This window comes from Amphiura filiformis, chromosome 11, assembly GCF_039555335.1.
Source record: "Amphiura filiformis chromosome 11, Afil_fr2py, whole genome shotgun sequence".
Taxonomy (NCBI): Eukaryota; Metazoa; Echinodermata; class Ophiuroidea; order Amphilepidida; family Amphiuridae; genus Amphiura; species Amphiura filiformis.
This window is the reverse complement of record NC_092638.1, coordinates 13525752-13545830: the sequence shown is the minus strand read 5'-3', so window position 1 is coordinate 13545830 and position 20079 is coordinate 13525752. Positions and strand designations below refer to the sequence as shown.

Genomic DNA, 20079 nt, shown 5'->3' with positions numbered 1-20079 from the left:
CAGGGTGTTTTTTTTCAATCACTTACTTAGAAAAAACCTTAAATTTGGATAGTATCAAGGGCATTTTATATTTGTTATTCACTTATCGTACTTTATTTATTTAAAAATGTGTAATATAAATAATGATTAAAAACGATTACGAAGTACCGTACGGCTATTTCCATTTAAATTCAGTCCAAAAATGCACAATTTTTTACCATAAAATGATCTAGCCTTGGTCCAAGACTTGGGGGCTCTAAGTCACAGATATTATAGGTCTATCATCATTGCTTGTACCAAAGTATATACCAATATTATACAACCCCCTCATTGCATTGATCAAATCACCAACAAATGTGCTGATAACTCACAGTGGTTTCTTGGATATTTATCACTGTGTAATAGGTAGTCTATAATGGAGCCCATGTTGCACCTAGCACCACTTCTAATAGTTGCCCAACAACTGGTCAAACTCAACATATGGCGTTAGATCTAGGACAAAGTAAATAGGGATAAATAGTGCCCTCATACATAAAGTTTACAGATCAACTGCAATTCTACAAAATGGTCTAGGACAAAGTAAATAGGGATAAATAGTGCCCTCATCATGCTCATAGGCCCTTTAACTCAATATCCAACAACTGGTCTATTTAGGACCAAGTAAAGTGCCCTGGCAAGTACAAATGTAGGCCTATACCTTTATCTTATAATTCATAATGCAAGATATTTTGACTTAATTTTGGTATCTTATAAGGCCTGCATAAATTAAGTATATTAACCATATATAGGCCTATTTTACCATAGTATGCCACATACCCCTCATACCTTAATAATTAAGACATACCGGTAAGGCCTTCATGAATTTTCATTGATTAAATTGTACTATCTTAAGAATGTCAAAAAGACTTGGTCAAGTCTAAAAATGATCAAGCATTTGTCAATTTACTAGCCTTTTCAAAATGTAGGAAAAATGAAGGAACAGCCTAGATTAAAAAAATTATAAAAAAAACACTAGCATTTTGTGGTTCTCGACACAAAGCGTTGGCATAATTAATGCCTCCACCTTGATGCCCAAAAAATCCTATGGAGCTCAAACTTGGTGGGTGGGTGGACCTTGGACTAACAAACAAAAGTTTCCACTGTGACCTTTTTTGTCATACCTCCACGGTTTTAAAGAGGTCATACATGTAGGTCAAGAAAGGTAACAATTTCAAATTGCTCCCATTGAGCTCAAACTTGGTGGGTGGGTGGACCTTGGACTAACAAACAAAAGTTTCCACGGTGATCTTTTCGTCCATGAATGATCCTAGCATTTAGGTCTAGGTCCAGGGACACTACATGTACAAAACCAAAAAAAGAAAAAACGGTAGGTCTCTACACCTTGTCGTTTCGAGAACCGGCCTATTGAAAATTGGGCCAGACCCCTCCTTTTTGCTCACGCGCGTCACAACGTTAATTTTCTTCCTAGTTTAGACAAATTTATCCATATCTTCCCCTTGGGGTAAGCTACAGGGCTACAAATTGGAATTGAGGGTGTTTTTGACCCAAATAACCAGATTCTGGACTCAAAAAAAATGTATCTCACCCCCATTTGAACCCTCAATGGGCTGTTAAGGTCTGGAAAATGTTTTAAATTTCAAATTTAAGAAATTAAGATGTCCAGGCATTTTGATTCAAATGACGGGCAAACCTCAATTTCTAGCTAAGACCCTGCTTAGTGCTGCTGCGCCTGCAAAGTGTGCTGAGGCTTGTGGACCAACATCTATTCTAGACATTGTGTTTCTTTTTAAACCCCAAATTGTACCCCATCCCATGAAATTCACTTTGCCCCCCCCCCCAGCCGAAAAAAAAATTCTGGCACCGCCACTCACTGCACCCCTGGCCTCTGGTTTATATGCAATGCTTCAAAATGAACGCTTCACATGTTTATGCTTACATACATGTTCACTTTTCAATATAGGCCTTTACTATTACTATGTACGATATCACGCAAACATCACGAACGTGCGTGGTACCGTTGTCGGTATCAAGGCGGTAAAGGTAGCGTACATCCTCTTGTTACCCAAGACAGATTATAAGAGATTAAAATCCTTGACCATCGATCTCTGCACTGAGCCCCTGCTGACTATCCCATTTAAACTGACGACATCATGTCATACCCGTGCATCATGAATTAAGTAAATAAATAAATAAATGAATAAATAAATAAGAGAGAAAATAACATGCACTTGCACAAATTTAAACAAATAAATAGGCCTAAAAAATAAATAAATTAGGCCTAATTAATAAGGCTAATGTAATTATGTAAATAATGAATTAAAATAAACAAAATTTAAAGAAAGAATAACATACACATATGCAAATTAAAATAAATATATATAAATAAATAAATATAAAATAAATAAATAAATATAAAATAAACAAGATTAGTGAGCACCCCCCCCTTCCCTTGTCTTTTGGTTATGTTGTGATGTTGATTTATTTTGTTAATTTCATTTGATTTCAGGGAAAGGCTAACTTTCAGACCTTTTTGGTCTTCCAGCCTTTTCCTCCATATGTACCGTGTTTATATATATATATTTTTTTTTTAACGTCTTTGATTTTTATGGAAATAAAATATGAATATATATGAATATGATTAATTTTTAATATTAATATATATATATGCTAAACATGTAAAACAAATGAACAAATGAATTATGATAAAAATAAATAAAGAGAGAGAGAAGAAGATAAACATTTAATATTAAAGCACATAATATGCACAGAACCCGGGCACAATTATAGCTCTAGGAGAACGATGGTCAATATAATCTCTAGTATAATCTGTATTTAGTTCACCACGTAAACTTATGGCTCAAAATTCGGACCGCTCGCCAATAAGTTTACTGCTTTCTATGTTTTGAAATTTGTTGACGTTTTAACGATCCCCGATTCCCGGTCGCTTATTTTAGCCGTGTCACGTCACATGCATGACGCTGGTGGGTACCAACCAAACTTCAGAAAAAAAAACCCTCGATCGTCGATAACGATGTGATATGGGACTTACATAGGATTACACAGAGATATTTCTTGCTAAAATTTGACCATTTCTAGGCAAGTTGGCCCTACTTTGTCTGCGTTATATGAAAAAGGACAGTCTTAAGTAAGTATAAGTTAAACTATTTTGATTTTTTGAGAGATTGAGAAAAAAAAAAAAAAAAAAATGATGGAGCCTATTCTTGACTGTGTAATATTCCTTCAACCAGTTGCCGTGCGGTAACAGTCTTATACGATGGACAGATAGCATCAGTTTGTGAATGAGGACATCGTATAAGTTCCTTGTACTAATCTGTATTGGATAACAAGAGGATGTACGCCCGGGATGTACGCTACCTTTACCGCCTTGTGTACGGTAAAAAAAATTATAAGAAGCCATTTTTAAGCTTACCCCAATATTGGAACCATAACATCAGCCCTCAAGTTCTGCTTCTTTTCCTGGCTATCCTCTTCCATCTCTGTACTATTTGCGTCCATTTCCTCTTCCATTCTGTCAAATTTATGACATTTAAAAAGCAAAAACACACAGTAAAATATCGTAGTACTGTTCTGTGCAGTGTTTATGTTGAACTTGCTGCTTCATACAGCCCGTATTCACATGTTGACACACGTGAATTCCCGTGTAAATCCATTTACGCGCTGTTGGGCAGATTAAAGACTTGTAATTATATCATGGCTATTATGTGAGCTTATGTGCCAAATGGGTCTGGTCACTTCTGGTCCGGCTGCAAACTATTTTTTCCATTTGTATCAAGTTGTAATTTCACGTTTGTGCTAGTGTGCGTCGCACATCCGCACCCCCCCCCCCCTGCGTACGGGTTTGATCATGATCATAGCTTATCATGTTAGGCCTATTATAGGGGCTGTGCAATAATCATGAGCCCCGAGGGGGAGGAAAAAATTGGATACATTTTTGGCCAGCCGAAGGGGGGGAGGGGCAATTTTTGGTCAGCCAAGGGCAGGGGGGAGCCGATTTTTGGCACACATTCATAAACGCTCTAAAAAGGCTTATCAGTACGAAAACGTTTTGATATCCTGCTCGCTGCGCTCGCAACATATATATCTAGATCATTTATAAAGGTTTGCAAATTGGAATCCAAACTAGTGGTAAATGGTGGTCATAGACCACAAACCTAGGTGGGGCATATGTTGTGGAGGTATCTGACTCCTGGAAAATGTTCCAAAAATGTTCCCCTAGTCATGAAGTTTGTTGTCACCGAGTTTTGAGTCCTGTAATCTTTACAGGTGTCCAGAAAATGCAATTCTAAGATTTGACCCCAGATGACCTTTGACCTGCAAGATGTTCCATAATTCCCCCCTGGTCATGAGGTTTGTTGTCAACGAGTTTGAGCCCTGTACCTCTTACAGATGTCCAGATAACGCAATTCTAAGATTTGGCCCCAGAGTGATGTCCTTTGATCTGACCCCTGCAAAATGTTCCAACATGTTCCCCTTGTCATGAGGTTGTCACCGAGATTGAGCCCCGTACCCCTTACAGATGTCCAGATATTGAAATTCGAAGATTTAACCCCAACTGACCTTTGACCTGACCCCTGCAAAATGTTCCAAACAAATGTTACTCTTGTCATCAAGTTTATTGTCACTGAGTTTGAGCCCCGTACCCCTTACATATGGCCAGAAAATGCAGCATTTCTAAGATTTGACCTCTGCATGATCTATGACCTGACCCCCTGCAAAATGTTCCCCTGGTTGTGAGGTTTGGTGTCACTGAGTTTGAGGAGGAGGGGTCCCAAATATACAGGGGTCATAAATTTTGGAAAGAAAAAAAATACGGGGGGGCATAACATTTTGATGACCAAAATGTAGGGAGTCACAAGATGACCACAAAAATAACAAAAAATAATAATGACTGCCCTCGATTCCTCATCATGCTATCATTTTCATCGGATGGGAGGGGGTCCCATATTTAAAAAAATGCAGTTTCAAGTTTGGTCGAGATCGGCACAAGTGCCTGACACTAGGGCTTGACGAATAATAGGTCACACCCCTCATTGACTCGGGGGGCACTTAACACAAATTGTCATACGGGTATGTTCCCCCGAAAAGACCCCCCTTTTTGGATTTCGCAGCTCCGAAAGACCCCTATATTTGACCAAAATAGAGCTCCGAAAGACCCTTGATTTTGATAGTTTCAGCTCTAATTGTACCCTGGCTGGATTAGCCAATATTTAGTAAACCTCCATGCTATTTGTCCCTGTCCCACAAAATGGGTACAAATTCAAAAAGACATACTACAAGTATGCCTGTAAAGCCGCGATTTGTTAGCAAATATGTGCAATTTTGGAAAAGACATCATTAAATTTTAGAAACCAAATCAAAACCCATGATCTACAAATGTTTGGGGCACTGACTGAAAAGCTATTGAAGTAGCTACAGGAAAGAACAAATACTTGCTTAAATAATTTGAGGCTAGACAAGCCAATTGCTAAGCCACCCGTCGAGAAATTCGCCCACTGAGACTGCCCACAATATTAATTAACCCTCGCAGGTTCTAACACACACTATTACCACAGAGGAACAGCCTCTAGTAAACAAAGGCAAAACAAATTTCCATGACATCAACTTGGGTTTCATACTTTAACCCTCAATAGAAATTTTTATAGCAAGTCAAATGTGTACACAAAATTTTGTTTGGGGGTCTCTAGAGACCCAAACGATATGTGATGCGATCAAGCAAAATCAGTCGGAACTCGGATTAAATTTCAGTTTCTTATAGGACAGTAAAAAGCATTTACAAAGCTGGATCATGCAGAAAGCCCCATTGAAATTCAACATACAGTTCCAAAGATATGAGCAATTATAGAGCTTACAAAACAAAAGGAAACGAAAGGAAATATTTCCTTTGTTTGGCTATATCTCAAAATCAATATTTCCGATTTCGGACTGATTTTGCTTGATCGCATCACATATAAGGGGCTGTGCAATAATTATCAGCCCCCCCGGGGGGGTAAAATTTCCGAACAGCTCGCCAAAAATCGCTTGCCCCCCCTCTCGGCCTGCCAAAATTGCTTGCCCCCCTCTCGGCCCGCCAAAATTCTTTGCCCCCCCCTTGAACATGCCAAAATTTTGGGATCCCAAATTCCAAACTTTAAATGGTCTAGATGTATGTTGCGAGCGTAGCGAGCAGGAAAATTTGCATATTTAAGCGTTTCCGTACCGTTTTCCTAAGCCTTTTAGAGCGTTTTGTTAAAAGGCGCCCCGTGAATGCGTGCCAAAATCGCTTGCCCCCCCTCTCGGCTTGCCAAAAATTGGTTGCCCCCCCCCCCCAATTTTACCCTCCCCCAGGGCTCATAATTATTGCACAGCCTGAATGATTTATAATATTCCTTGTATAGCCTGACCCATTGACCCCTTTTGAGCAACTCAACTCAGGCAGAACTGAGAACAGGGAATACCAAATATATAACTTTGTGACCTCCAGTTAGAGAGTATGAGTTTTTTGTACCCAAATTGTCAGGTTATTCAATGAATATATATATATATTGGGGTTCAAGAACTGATAGATGAGCAAAAGGACATATGCATTTTCAATTTGTTGCCAGCGGAAGAACTGCAGGATTATAAAACCTGGGTGGGGGGTGTACCCCCCCCCCACCTAGGTAAATTCCCGGGGGTAAATTTGGCATGTGTAAAGGGGGGGGGAGCAAAGATTTTTTGGCAGGCAGAGAGGGGGCGGCAAGCGATTTTCGGCAGGCCGACTGGCCGAGAGGGGGGGGGCAAGCAATTTTGGCGGGCCGTTCGAAATGGGTGGAAGGGTGCTAATGATTGCAATTTGCACAGCTCCTAATTTCCTTGACCATCTTGACCTTTGGGATGTTACCCGTAACGATACTAACGAAATACCTGATATATAGCATTTATTTATTTATTTATTTATTTATTTATTTATTTATTCATTTATTCATTTATTTATTTATTTATTTATTTATTTATTTATTTATTTATTTATTTATTTATTTATTTATTTATTTATTTATTTATTTATTTATTTATTTATTTATTTATTTATTTATTTATTTATTTATTTATTTATTTATTTATTTATTTATTTATTTATTTATTTATTTATTTATTTATTTATTTAACTTTATACCACAGTCACAAAATTACAAAAATATAGTATTGCACATAAGTTACATCAAGAATAACACAATATAATATCATAAAAGTAACATGAAAAAAAGTCCAGTGAATGGCTGGAGCGAACATGTGCTATGCACCTCTAAAATCACCGTCACCAAAACCAAAAAGAAGGGAAGGGAGAAATAAATTAGAGGGGAAAATTGCAGGTTAAAGGGAGTCTCCGGCAAGCACAACATTATGACTTATACAGGGTGTCCCAGAAAAAATTACCGAGTGAATAAAATTGAACGTAGCTAGACATCAAAATCAAATAATTTAAAATGTAGCGCATAGCCTATTTTATTGTGCATAGGAAAATTTTGCTTGATTCAGCTGAATGATTGCAAAGAAATAAACAATTACATAGGCGCATCAATGCAGTTCATTCAAAGTTTGATCAACAGTCGCTTTTTTATACTCGCTCACCGCTTCCTAAATTAAAGGTTATGTGTCTCATTAAATTAGTCCACTGTTTTCACTGAAGATGAATAACAGTTTGTCCGAGAAAACTTTGATTTCTGCAATTGGAAGCTTTCTAACTTTAATTCTTTAGGTTGTGCAAATATATGTTATATTTTAACTTTCCAAAGAACATTTGAGTCAAGAATGACAAATTGACAATGAACAAGTGCTGACAGCTTTACGTGTGATTTTTGATACCATGCAACATTAATGTTGAAGTTTTAAAAAAGATTCATTGCATTACAATTTCTTGGAAATATTCCAAAAACATTAATGTGTGGGAGAAATTTTTAAAGCCAGATGGAATTCTTTATGCAACATTTATATCAACATTAACGAAAACAGATATTTACAAGTACCGAGCATCATCTTACATTCAAGCTTTCATTTTCAATCTTTCAATGTCGTGCAGGTTTTCAAATTTGAACAAAACCTAATCAAATACGTTAGGCCTACTTGTTTCAATAAAATGACGTTCCAGTCGAAACAATTTGAGACCACTTTGAGGCTAGGGGGCCCGAAGTCACGTGCATCTTATACCTGCATGGTTTTAGGTTAATTGTTTCAATTTTGGCCCAGTGATCATTGACCCATGGCATGTAATGTTGGCATTAAAATTATTACATTTTTGTCGTGGAAATGTCAAAATGGCCAGCCCAAAATGCTTGCCCCTTCCACTTTTGCTCGATGCCAAAAATCTTACCCCTCCCCTCGGCATGACAAAATTTGTTTGCCTATCCCATCTTAATGTTTCTAACAAAGTCCCGTCCCTTTAAAAAACTAATTTAAAGCCATAATGTATATAGATTTTCTTAAGGGCTCGCATAGCGACGTTATCATGGTTATCACTTATTTTTGTGGGACCTGAGAACACATGAGACATTGCATTTTGAATACGAGGAATAAATGTCCTTCTGATATCAATTTTTTTTTTAAATTTGCAATACAAGGCCAAAAAATGTTTGTTTGCCCCCAGAGACCGACCCAAAAATTAGCAATCTTGGGTCGGTTTTTCCCCCAATCACTTTTTTAGGAGAATCCTTAAATTTGGACAGTAGAAGGACATTTTATATTTGTTATTCACTTATTTCATTTATTAAAGGCATATTAATTAAAAGTATTTCCATTTAAATCCAGTCTAAAAACACACAATTTTTTACCATAAAATGATCAAGCATTTGTCAATACTATCCTTTTTAAAATGGAGGAAAAATCAAGGAAGAGCCAATGAAAAAAAATGATCGACCTACCGACCCTCCAAATTTTTGTCTTTGAAGGGCAACCAAACTATTTTTTGGCATACACATATTATGGCAAATGATTAAAAATTTATATTAAAAAAAATTAACAATTCTCGAAGTAAATTGTATAAATCTAAATATGTACTTAAAGTGAAGTTTTTGTAGCTGGGAGGAAAAGCCGACGATCGTATAAAAAGTTTGACCTTTCGTATTGAACACCAAAAATATCTTCACTAAATAGATTGATCAGGTTTGTTGGTCAACATCAGCGTTGGTATTAGTGGCTTGGTGAAGCAAAATAATGCTACTCAATTTTAAATTTGCTACAAAATTTTGGAATTGAATAGCATTTAATCTGTCATAGATTATAGCCTAACACACTGAAATGTGTCAAATATACCAAGAGATATTTTGACAGCAGATTTTGCTACGCATAAAAAATAGAATTTATTTGGGGGAGGGGGGGGCTGATTTTGAAAAAGTGGATGTTTTTTTATCAAAATATGGACTTTTTGTTTTTGGACTGGTGGGGGCGGCGGATTTTGAAAAAGTGGACTTTTTTTTCCAAAAATTGGACCATTTTTGACCAAAAAGGCACAAAACCCCCAATTTTTTCGCTCGCAAATGGGACTTTTGGGCCAGGGACCAGTGATTTTGGGATTGGGACAGGCCGCCCCAGCCCCCCCCTGGTTACGGCCTGTCACCCAGTGACAATTTTGCTATAGCATGCTTATATTGTCTTTTTATGATTTTCTAGTGGATTTTCTGTCTCGAAATTTATCCTGAAAATATTTCTCCGGAGGAGCAGTCCCCGGAGCAGTCCTCCCCTGGTTCTTGTTACGCCATTGAGTTTAAGCTAGTCGACAATCTTTCGCATAGCTTAATTGAATGACAGGTGAAAAATATGGTTCCTGTGTCTGAATAAGCTCCTACGGCAAAAGGAAAATTCTACTGTTGGGTTATTTAATTGCCACAGTTAACCAGCGAAATATCTTGCATACCAAAAACTGAAAACACGAAAGGATTCGATCAACATGAAATGATTTATTCTGTGCCTCAAATCATTTTCAAATGTAGTGTTTTGCTCACCAGTTTTATGTTGGTGTGGTAGCTGAATAAAAGGAAACAAATGAGCGTATTTTGCAAAGAAGCACATCGACCATGGATCGTAAGTATCAAGCCAAAATTACATGACGATTGACGTATCCAGGAACGCTATATGGCCAGTGATGCCAAGGCTTCATAATTTGGAACCCAGTCCCAGTTAATAGTTTGTAATTATTTAAAAAATAAATATAGTTCTTATTGCAGTTTTCAAGTTGTAGCCCGTTGCGTGCAGGCTTCCCGTTAGTGTGCTTCATTGCGTCCAGACGCGTATTTTACAAATTTGGAAGCAAATTCACATGGGATGGCTAATCAAGTAATGGTATTTTATGTCCATGTGGAAAATTTTGAAAATTCATTACCGGTAGTAAATTTTATGGCGATGTTTTTGAAAAAAATTTTGAGGGGAATTAGATCGAGTTAAAAACAGTTCCAAAGCTTACAAGGTCAAGTCAAAAGGTTGAACTTGATCATAACCCGGAAGAGGTCAGATGATTCGCGTGGTCGCGGCAAATTTTGGCGACTTTCTAGTGGGTTTGAAAGTGACGATTTCGATCTAATTTTTTCGGAAATTACTCTCCAAATATCTAAATAACGGAGTTGAGCGGTAAGTTAAATGGAGCACGCGGTGAATAAAGGTAGTTTTTTGTACATAAAAATGTTTGGTTTGATAAGATTGGATGGATGCCTTACGCAAAAAGTGAGTGAACTGGGGACTTTGTGTAGTACGAATTCGACGACTTTTGCCAGTGAGTGAACATGTTTAACCCGGCATGGTTTGCGTATGGTCATGTGTTATATGGTGGGACCCCAAAATAGTGGGAGGTGTTACATTTTTCTCTCCTCTTCCAGATTTAACTTGTTGGTATGTAGCTATTCTTTGTCCAATTGCATAAAGTTTGGGCTCATTATACAGCTTGATTATTCTACTTTTCAAATATGTTTCACAATTTGAAATTATCATTTGTTTAATTAGTGAAAAATATTAAAATGTTAACGAGGATAAACCTGGAGGATAAGCGGTAGAGGATAAGCGGTAGAGGAGTATGTGCAATCTCTATGAGAAATGTTGTGGAAACATGATATCTTTTTGAATTTTAAATTTTATCATTGCCAAATTCTGTGCTATACATGCAAATCATATCTCAAATCAAAGCTTGTTCATTCATTATTCATATTCAACTATTAGTTTGATCTATTTCATGTTTTCAAGTACTCACTGAGAACCGCAAGTCACAAGACCCACAATTTTTCCCTATTCACTACACACAAATGCCAAGATTTTCAGTCACAACATGCGTTTTGGATTTAAATTGTTGTTACTTGAGAATTATACACCCTAAGATAGGAAAAGTATGGTCGTGCGTCATGAATTGGGGTATAGGAAAAGGTGGAGGCGTTACATTTTTTCATTTTATTTGGGACGTTTTGTCCCAGATCTCAAGAATGGAGAGGGGTACTGTTCAGTTTTGGTCTCATTTTGTTGCTTATTTATCTAGCTCAACTTGTGGAAAGAAAGAACTTCACACTTTATTTACTTCTTGAGATATTGCAATTCAAACAATGTGAAGTCAGGGGTGGAGGATCCTACGGTTGAGGATCCTACGGTTGAGGCATGTGTTAAAGTATAGGGAATGTTGATTTTTAGCGGCTCACAAATATATTTTTTACTGCAACTTCATAACCCAGCAAAGTATTGAGATGGATTATGTACCATTGTTTTGGTATTTATGTCTAGTTTGAAATGTGACCAGTTTTACTCCAAGCTAAGTTCATTTGTTGCAAGTGTGCTGCATTTTGTGCCATTGGTTCTAGGCTTTTCTTGTACGTTACTGTGTAAAGTATTCATTTATGCGCCGAAATGTTCTGAAGGTCATATTTCTTGAAAGAATTACCCCACTGCTGTAAAAGTTAACATTTTTTGGATGGAAATTTGATAAGGAATTCAAATATGCCACTGGTTTTTGTGTGGGGCATGGAGGAAAAAAGTTGTGATTGAAAATGTAATAAAAATCATTGAAATTATGTACAACTTTTGAACACCCTGTATCTCAGGTAGGCAACATAACTCATCATTACAAGTTTGCATTTTTTGAAAGCCTACAATGTTATTAGCACATCTAAAAAGGTTTTAGCAGAACAGGTGTTTATGTTAGTAAATAAGAGAGAAACAAAATAGTATACTTTTTGAACCAAAATTCAACTTTCCACCCTATATGACATTTGTGGCACCCTGTATATTGACCTATTGTTTGTATGTGTGTATTCCTGGTACTCTAAGCTTTACAGTGATATATAATTTTATAGGGTTTTGATGAACAGTTTATGAATTAGATCAGTTTAAGTACAAAAACATGTAAATTGCTCAATTTTTTAGTGTGTAACGCATTTGGCCCCCAATTCATGGCGCACGACCGTATACATTTTTGGAAAGCATTTTACCCAGGGAATCCAAATATGCAGTTAAAATAAATGTAGGATACACTCTAAAGAAAATATTTTCAAAAATGTAATCAACATTTGCGCGTAAAGTTATGTACATTTTCACACCCTGTATCACCACTTTGGCCAATCATAACATAGTAAAAGTATACATTTTATTAAAGCTCATAGTGTTGCCTGCCACAAAATTAGATTACATTAGAGGTATTCCATATCAGTAGCAAATGCAATAAATTATCAATTTTCTAGTAAATTTTTTTTTTTTCATGATATCACCCTATATATTTTCTTACACACCCTGTATACCAACATCAATTTTGCATTGTTGGATTCCTTGGAACATTTAGCTTTCCAAAAATGTATAGTTTTGTTGGTTTGAGATGTATAGTTTTAGACATGCATCAATTTAAATGAAAATGAAGACAAATGATCAAAATCAGTGTTTGTAACGCAAATATGCCCCACCATATGACACGTGACCGTATATGGGCTCATGCTGTGGATGCTGGGATAGATTCTCATTCTGTGCCGACTAGAGTCGGGGGAAGAAGCAAATTTGGACCTTTCCTATTCCTATCCCATCATGCTTAGCGCTAGCAGATTTTTGCTATGATAGATGCATGAATGACTGTGGGCACATCGGGTATGATGGCCGGGGGGTGGGTGGACACAGTGTTCGATTTACCACCTGCATACCTGCACCAGTGCATGTAACATTCCCTCTGTGCATGCAGCTTTTCACTACCTGCCTGCACGCGTGCATGTACGATTTTAGCGCTAGCGATATGACAAGGCAATATACAAAAGTAAACAAGCAGTCAGTCCGATTTGGAAAAACCCAATCTATTTTTAGCGCAACATCCTGACTTCATTAGAAGGGCTCGCGCAATTGACAATTCCCGATACCCCTATCACGTGAGAACTGTCACTTTTTTTTCATTGACTTCCCTAGTCTCCTACACAGCCAGTTTGCGTCGGTCTGATACTTGTCGATCCTAACGAACATTCGAGATAGCCACATACAGTCTGGTCCGAGAATATGACTTCCCTTAGAGGGGCTAGCGTAATGTGACGTCATCCACCAATTCCCGATACCCTCGCACATGTAGAAGCTGTCATTTTCATTTCATTGAAAAAAAAGAACCGGAATTTAAACCGTGGGAAATATTTGTTTACGTACGGAAAATAATCATAATAATGTCCAGCAAAAAAGGAAATAGCTCAAAAAACACTTGCATCATTCTGGAAATCGTGCACCTCGTCGGCGACTAGTATTAGAACAGATGAAGCCACAGCATCCAGTGTTTTGGCTAAGAAATCGGCGAGTGATCGGCATAAAAATAACAATGACAGTGGAGCCGGGAATATTATTACAAGCTTAACTGACAATGATCGTGATTCAATGTGATTTTATGTTTGCTTTAATTTTGGTGCATGCACACTTTTTGCTGTGCATGTAGAAATTTTGGGGTACATGCACCAGTGCAGGTAGGAAAAAATTTGTAAATCGGACACTGGGTGGACACATGCCGTTTTTTGGTCATTTTCCTATTTGATTTTCTAGATGTTCAAATTGATGGGGGCGATTCTCCTACATGTATGACGCTACGTCATGGGGGGGGTAACTTGAGCAGGAGTGACCCCATTCTGATGATCAAGTGAACTGGCCCTCGAGTTTCCGCAATGATCTTTGGAATAGGGAGCATGCGCCAGCCAGTGCTCCAAAGGGTGCCTGCTCAAAAACAAAACTTACGCTGGGGGAAAGGGCGGGGTTCATACTTGAGCAGGAGTGACCCCATTCTGATGATCAAGTGAACTGGCCCTCGAGTTTCCGCAATGATCTTCGGAATAGGGAGCATGCGCCAGCCAGTGCTCCAAAGGGTGCCTGCTCAAAGCCAAAACTTAAGCTGGGGGCAGGGGGTTCATACTTGAGCAGGAGTGACCCCCTTCTGATGATCAAGTGAACTGGCCCTCGAGTTTCCGCAATGATCCTCAGAATAGGGAGCATGCGCCAGCCAGTGCTCCAAAGGGTGCCTGCTCAAAAACATTTTTGTGGGGGAGGGGGTGAATGCATCAGCAAGTGCTTATAATAATTAAACATTTTAAAGAAACAAATTACCCCCCCCCTCCCTCCTTGTATCAGTGAAAAGGTGTACTTGGGTGGGTAGTATCAAAACCGTGAGTTTTTCAATGACAAAAAAAATAAAAAAATAAGACACTTCAACACAAATTTCATCTTTTTGAATAAGTTTTTCTTTATTTTTGCATAATTTGCTGTTGGCCCTCACTGTAGTTTCCCAGGGACTGCCTTTTGAGGAGAGCGAGAGCAATCGCTCTCTACTGCTCTCCTTAAATCGGATATAGGAGAGTGATTTTTAGCTTTCCTTAGTTGACCATTCTCTCATTACATTTTATTGTAAATATTCTAAACAGCTCTTGAAGGCTTCAGAAGAGCTATTTAATGCTCTCCTGCAAATTCCAAAAGACAGTCCCTGGTTTCCATCCTCTGTCAAACCTGGAATCTGCATCAAAAAACAGAAATAAAACAAAATGTTACTCATACATGTTCATTTGTATATTAGGGGGCTATCATTTTCTGCGGGGCTCCCAAATTACAAAAAGTGGGCATCAATAAAATTATGACCCCCTATTTCGCAACAAAATTTTATGACCCCCTCCCCACCACCCACTGATACACCTTACATGTACCCCTGAAGAGGCTAAAATTGTATTCAGTCTTTTTGAATAAGATAAACACACTATCTGCACGGTGGTCATCTCGCGACTCCCTACATTTTGGTCATCAACAATTTTATGACCCCCCGTATTTTTTCTTTCCAAAAATTATGACCCCCCTGTATATTTGGGACCCCCCCATTCCAAAGAAAATGATAGGCCCTTAATGTTCACATCAATACAAATTCAATCAATCTAGGATTACATTTACAGTTCAGTACCAGTAAATAGCAAGACAGTTCTTGTTTCTTAAAATTGTGTACTCACAATGCACCGTATAGGCCTATAAAGCATTTTAATATGTGCATGCACAAAAAGTTTGTACAGAAAATTGGCTGAAAAATTGAGCCATTCAAATTAGCATATATCCGCAACCACATGTCGTATGACATTCATTTATGCCTCATCAGTTTTCTTTCATTTAGCTCTTTAATATGAGATTACTTTGATGAGAATCAAAAAAAGTTCAATTTTTTTTGTATTATACCTAATGTGGACACAGACAAAACTTCGAAATTTAATCATTTTTTTAATTGATGATAAAAATAAGACATTTTTATTCTTTTATATTTTTAAGATAATAAAAGCCCCAAAATTTTGACCCACCTGCTTAGAATTGTAGTATATTCTGCAATATTTGTAAATGCAACGTCAGGAAATCGTGCACTTTTTGCAAGCTTTCCGTACGATCGTTGTTTGATGGGAAAGTCCCCATTGATGCTTTGCTGGAGTGATGACGTATGCACCGTGGCAGTTGCTGTTTTATTTAATTATTTATCACAAGCTGACAATATTCAGTTTTTAATGTTTTAAGTTTATTTTCTCATAAATAATCTATGTTTCCTGTATTAGTATTATTGTTACGATGAATAAAAGCAATTTTAAAGACAAAATCCAAATGATAATCTTTTTTTGTATTATTTGTGGTAGCGCGTGTTTTAGCTTTTATATCATCAACAACACGTTTTAAAATTAAAGAAACCCGGAAGTAAAAGTACGAAACTTGGCGAATGTTTTTGCAGCTGTTTCTGACCACGTTTCCGACCAAAACTGACACAGAAATGACAAAAATTATCATAGCGACTGGAGATGGAATATCATGGCAAAAATGCACTTTTATTTTATTTTAACAAGCAACATTTGATGAAGTGTAGACCCGGGGTACGGGTACGTGTGTTAGCAACAAGGGGCTGCCGTTCTGACCATGAAATTCCGCGGCGTTTCCCAGTATGATTGATCGTGAATTTCAGATGGACGCACAAAAATATGTCTGGACGCAAGTTTTTTCAACCTTGTCAGCAAACTTGCGTCACACATGACGCACATTTTAAAATCCTTAACGGGAACCCTGGTTGCGTGTATATGACTCCGGCATTAAGATCATGAGATATTTCAAAATTTGCATTATAGCCAAAATAATAAATTCTCGATCATGAGAGCCAACTTGGGAACGCACAGTAACAGTTATTTGCGCCGAGCGTACTACGCAAAGACCGGCGCTTACAGCGCAAACACAGCTTTTGAGAATTAACCAATCACGCGGTCGTTGCTAGGCAAGGACAGGTCATGGTTCGGTCATGCAGGTCGGGCGATCGTGTTTATTCTATGAAAAATACGCTGACGTAGAAGGTACATCCTCTTAATCTTATGATCGAGAATTTATTATTTTGACTATAGTGTATCCATTTGCTAATCTGGGTCTATTTTTTATTTAATTAAATGTAAATTAAAATTTTTATATTCTCTTGGTCGGGCTGACGTCACAAGTCAGTCAAAGGTGAAATAGCCTTGTAAAACCCAGAGGAGGCTTAAAGGCATTCCTACAATGCACTATGATTGGGAAATTTGATCAATATAACCTAATTTTAAAGGCAAAGTCCCCATTGCCACACACACAAAATGGTCATTTTAAAACTGCAGCCAACAAGCTAATAGTTGAGACTTAGGACTGATATTTGATTTTCTTACAGGAAACATTCATATTGTCCCACTGCATTAATTTTATTCCTAAGTCTCGATGTTATGAATGTTAAATAATAGGATGAAAACACCAGATATTTGCACACAATTCCAATGCAAGGCATGATCAACTGTACCATATGTGTACAAAAGCCAGACATACAAGGTCAGAAACCCCATTGGGTTGTGGGAATGTCTTTAAACATCCTCTGTGTAAAACCAGTGTGTAGGTATGCCAGGTGAATTCAAATTTGCCATCAAACTGCATCATTTAATTCATTTTATATCAAATTAAAGCCCTTGACTCGTAAAGAAAGCCAATATTGAAAACCTTTTTGTCATAGCACTTTCCGTAGCAAAGTTACATCTAGTCAAAGATTGACTTTCATGAAAAAGATTCTGAAAATTCCCCAAAACAGCATTACGGGGGTGTTTCTAGATCTTAGTCTCATGACGATAGCAGCTTTTTTAATGGAACTGCTATCAAAATCCCCAAATCCTCTGAAATTCCATGTGCTAGTCTCTCATCACCAAAAAAATCATATATTTGGGTCAAGTGAAGTATAGACAACATATTTATGAAGGTTTCCTTGAGCAAGCGGTTCTTTTAAATTTCAATGTAAATTTGTATTGCCGGTTTAGGCCATTTTGACTGACTAGCAAATGTGTTAACTGAGGTTTCCCTGTCATACCTACAGTGTGCGCATGTGCAGTTCCCCTTTCTCGAGCTGGTTGCTATGCGCACGTTTGTGCAAAGGGGACGAAGGGGACAATATTCCCGGATGTCCGACCGAGTGAATAGGGAGCCAGCAGTGCAGTGTGCCAGTGATCGAGTCATGAATTTACTTTTTTTTTCCATATGCTAGGTATAGTGTTTTGGGAAAAAAATCCATACCGGTATCTTCAATACGAAAGGTCAAAATTTTCAATTGATCATCGGCTTTTCATCCCACCTACATGCACTTTTTATCATCAGATTTATAAAGTTTACTTCGAGTACTGTTAAATATCAAAAATATCAAATTTTCCGCATGAATTGACTTTCAAAAATGACCCTAAGCGAGGAATGAGGATATCAAAATTTTGGCAAACTAACCCTAAACAAGGATTTGACTGAAATAAAAACACACTAAAGCTGAATTTATACTCAATCGCTTTTGCAGAAAAGCGATTTTCACGCATGCTCAATGTTTACTTACATTTCCAGAGCGCTGTCGATCAATCGATTCAAATCGCAGAGGCAAAAAACGACGTCGCTTTTGCAAGTTGAAGAAATCTCAACTTCCCAGCGATATCGCTTGACACGTGAATGCGTCAACCAATCATAAACAACCATCTGGATCTATTATTTTGCTAATTAGTTTACCTCTCTTGATTATTAATTTTTGGGGACGAATTAATTCAAAGCAATAATTATTGACACCAACTGATGTTTTAAAAATGTATTTTGTGGCATTTTATTCCCCGCATTTAGAATATTTTAATTGTCGTCTGCAATCGCTGTGATAAGTATAAATGCAAAAGCGACGAGCGATGTATCGCAAAATTCGGCGATTGCCCATCGCTTTTCAAAAGCGTTTAATCGCAATCGCTCGGCGATTGAGTATAAATTCAGCTTAAGCGAGGATCATTCTTTAAAAAAACCACCTCTTCTTCCATTAAAATGAGTGTTTTTAGACCCTAATCGTGGATCCGCGGATCCTAATGTTGCTTTTCAAAACCACCCTAAATCCATGAGTGGCCCCCCGGGACCCAGACATGTGACACAGGGCACATTATGAGGGAGCCAGGCCAGGCCCCTCAAGTCAGATAAGTTTGGGGGACTGCCCCTGCCCCCAGTCCAAGTCAACCTGATTCAGCTAAAGTCCAGCCTCATGCCATGATAATTTTTTAATTGAGCATACCATTGATGCTTTCACTTTTGGTTTTTGAATAATTTAGGTGAACATAGAAAGAAATGGAGTCAAAGTGATGTGCCCATGCAACTACCCAGTGATCAGGTAAGCTAATTATTTTGAAATTGCATGAATTATTTATTTAGAATTTGAAAAATATGGTTTTCATCCAAACTCTTAATAAATGAATTGGGATAGAGGGGTAGGGGAGATTGGGGTTAGTTGAAACATTTTTCACAAAATCGTCTTTTTAACGCAAACCGATTACTTTCAAGAAACACTAACCATATCAGTATAAACATATACATACATGCTACAAATACAGGCTTAAACTTTATTGGACCTGCTTATGATTATTCATATAATCCAATTTGAAAAAAAGTGTTTCAACTAACCCCACCCCTGGGGTAAGTTGAAACATAGGGTAGGGTTAGTTGAAACATGGCTTGTAAAAATTTCAAAATAATTATTATTGTGTTGTTAGGGTTATACTTCCCTTGAAGGCACCCTTTAACATACAATCAGTGTGAAAAAATGAATAAATAAATATGTGGAGTGCGGGTCAATACTTTGGACACAAGGTGATGAGTGTCACCATGGACCAAAATATGAGAAGCCTAAAATATTATAAAATGTACTTTCTGTGTGCACTTTTTGTTTGTATTATTGCTTTTTAACCATATTAAAGCAATATTGAAGAAATGGTAAACATGTTACAAATTTTTAAAAAGTCAAATTTTTAACCATATTTTTCTATGCGATTTTCACGTGTCAACTAACCCCACCTCAAAAGTTTCAACTAACCCCGATGCCTATTTTTACATTTCAAAGTTCATTACACAAAATAAGAAATACAATAAAACTTTTATTTAACATTATTCTGGGACTTACTACTAGTGCTTATGATACTCAAAAAAAACCCTGAATCTTCAACAACATGGAGATAATGCATCTTTTCTGAGGGGTATAAAATTAGTCAGTAAGTCAAAAACAGATATTCCTTTCCCAAGCCAACACTGGTGGGGCATCAGTGCTGTTACTAATTTGGTGGATGACCCTTACTAATACCTATTACTAGG

General features: G+C 37.4%; 2 protein-coding genes across 2 annotated transcripts in view; one reads left to right on the top strand and one right to left on the bottom strand.

Moving 5' to 3' along the window:
• LOC140164375 (uncharacterized) overlaps window positions 1–3618 on the bottom strand; it is a 29930-nt gene extending 26312 nt beyond the window's left edge. Inside the window, 1 exon segment of the mRNA XM_072187652.1 lies at window positions 3410–3618. Within this exon segment, the coding sequence (XP_072043753.1) occupies window positions 3410–3507 (98 nt within the window). The 5' untranslated portion in view covers window positions 3508–3618.
• Window positions 3619–9847: 6229 nt separating this feature from the next.
• The window catches only part of LOC140164374 (katanin-interacting protein-like), a 58822-nt gene continuing 48590 nt past the window's right edge, over window positions 9848–20079 (top strand). Inside the window, 2 exon segments of the mRNA XM_072187651.1 lie at window positions 9848–10032; window positions 19047–19105. Coding sequence (XP_072043752.1) covers window positions 10026–10032; window positions 19047–19105 — 66 coding nt within the window. The 5' untranslated portion in view covers window positions 9848–10025.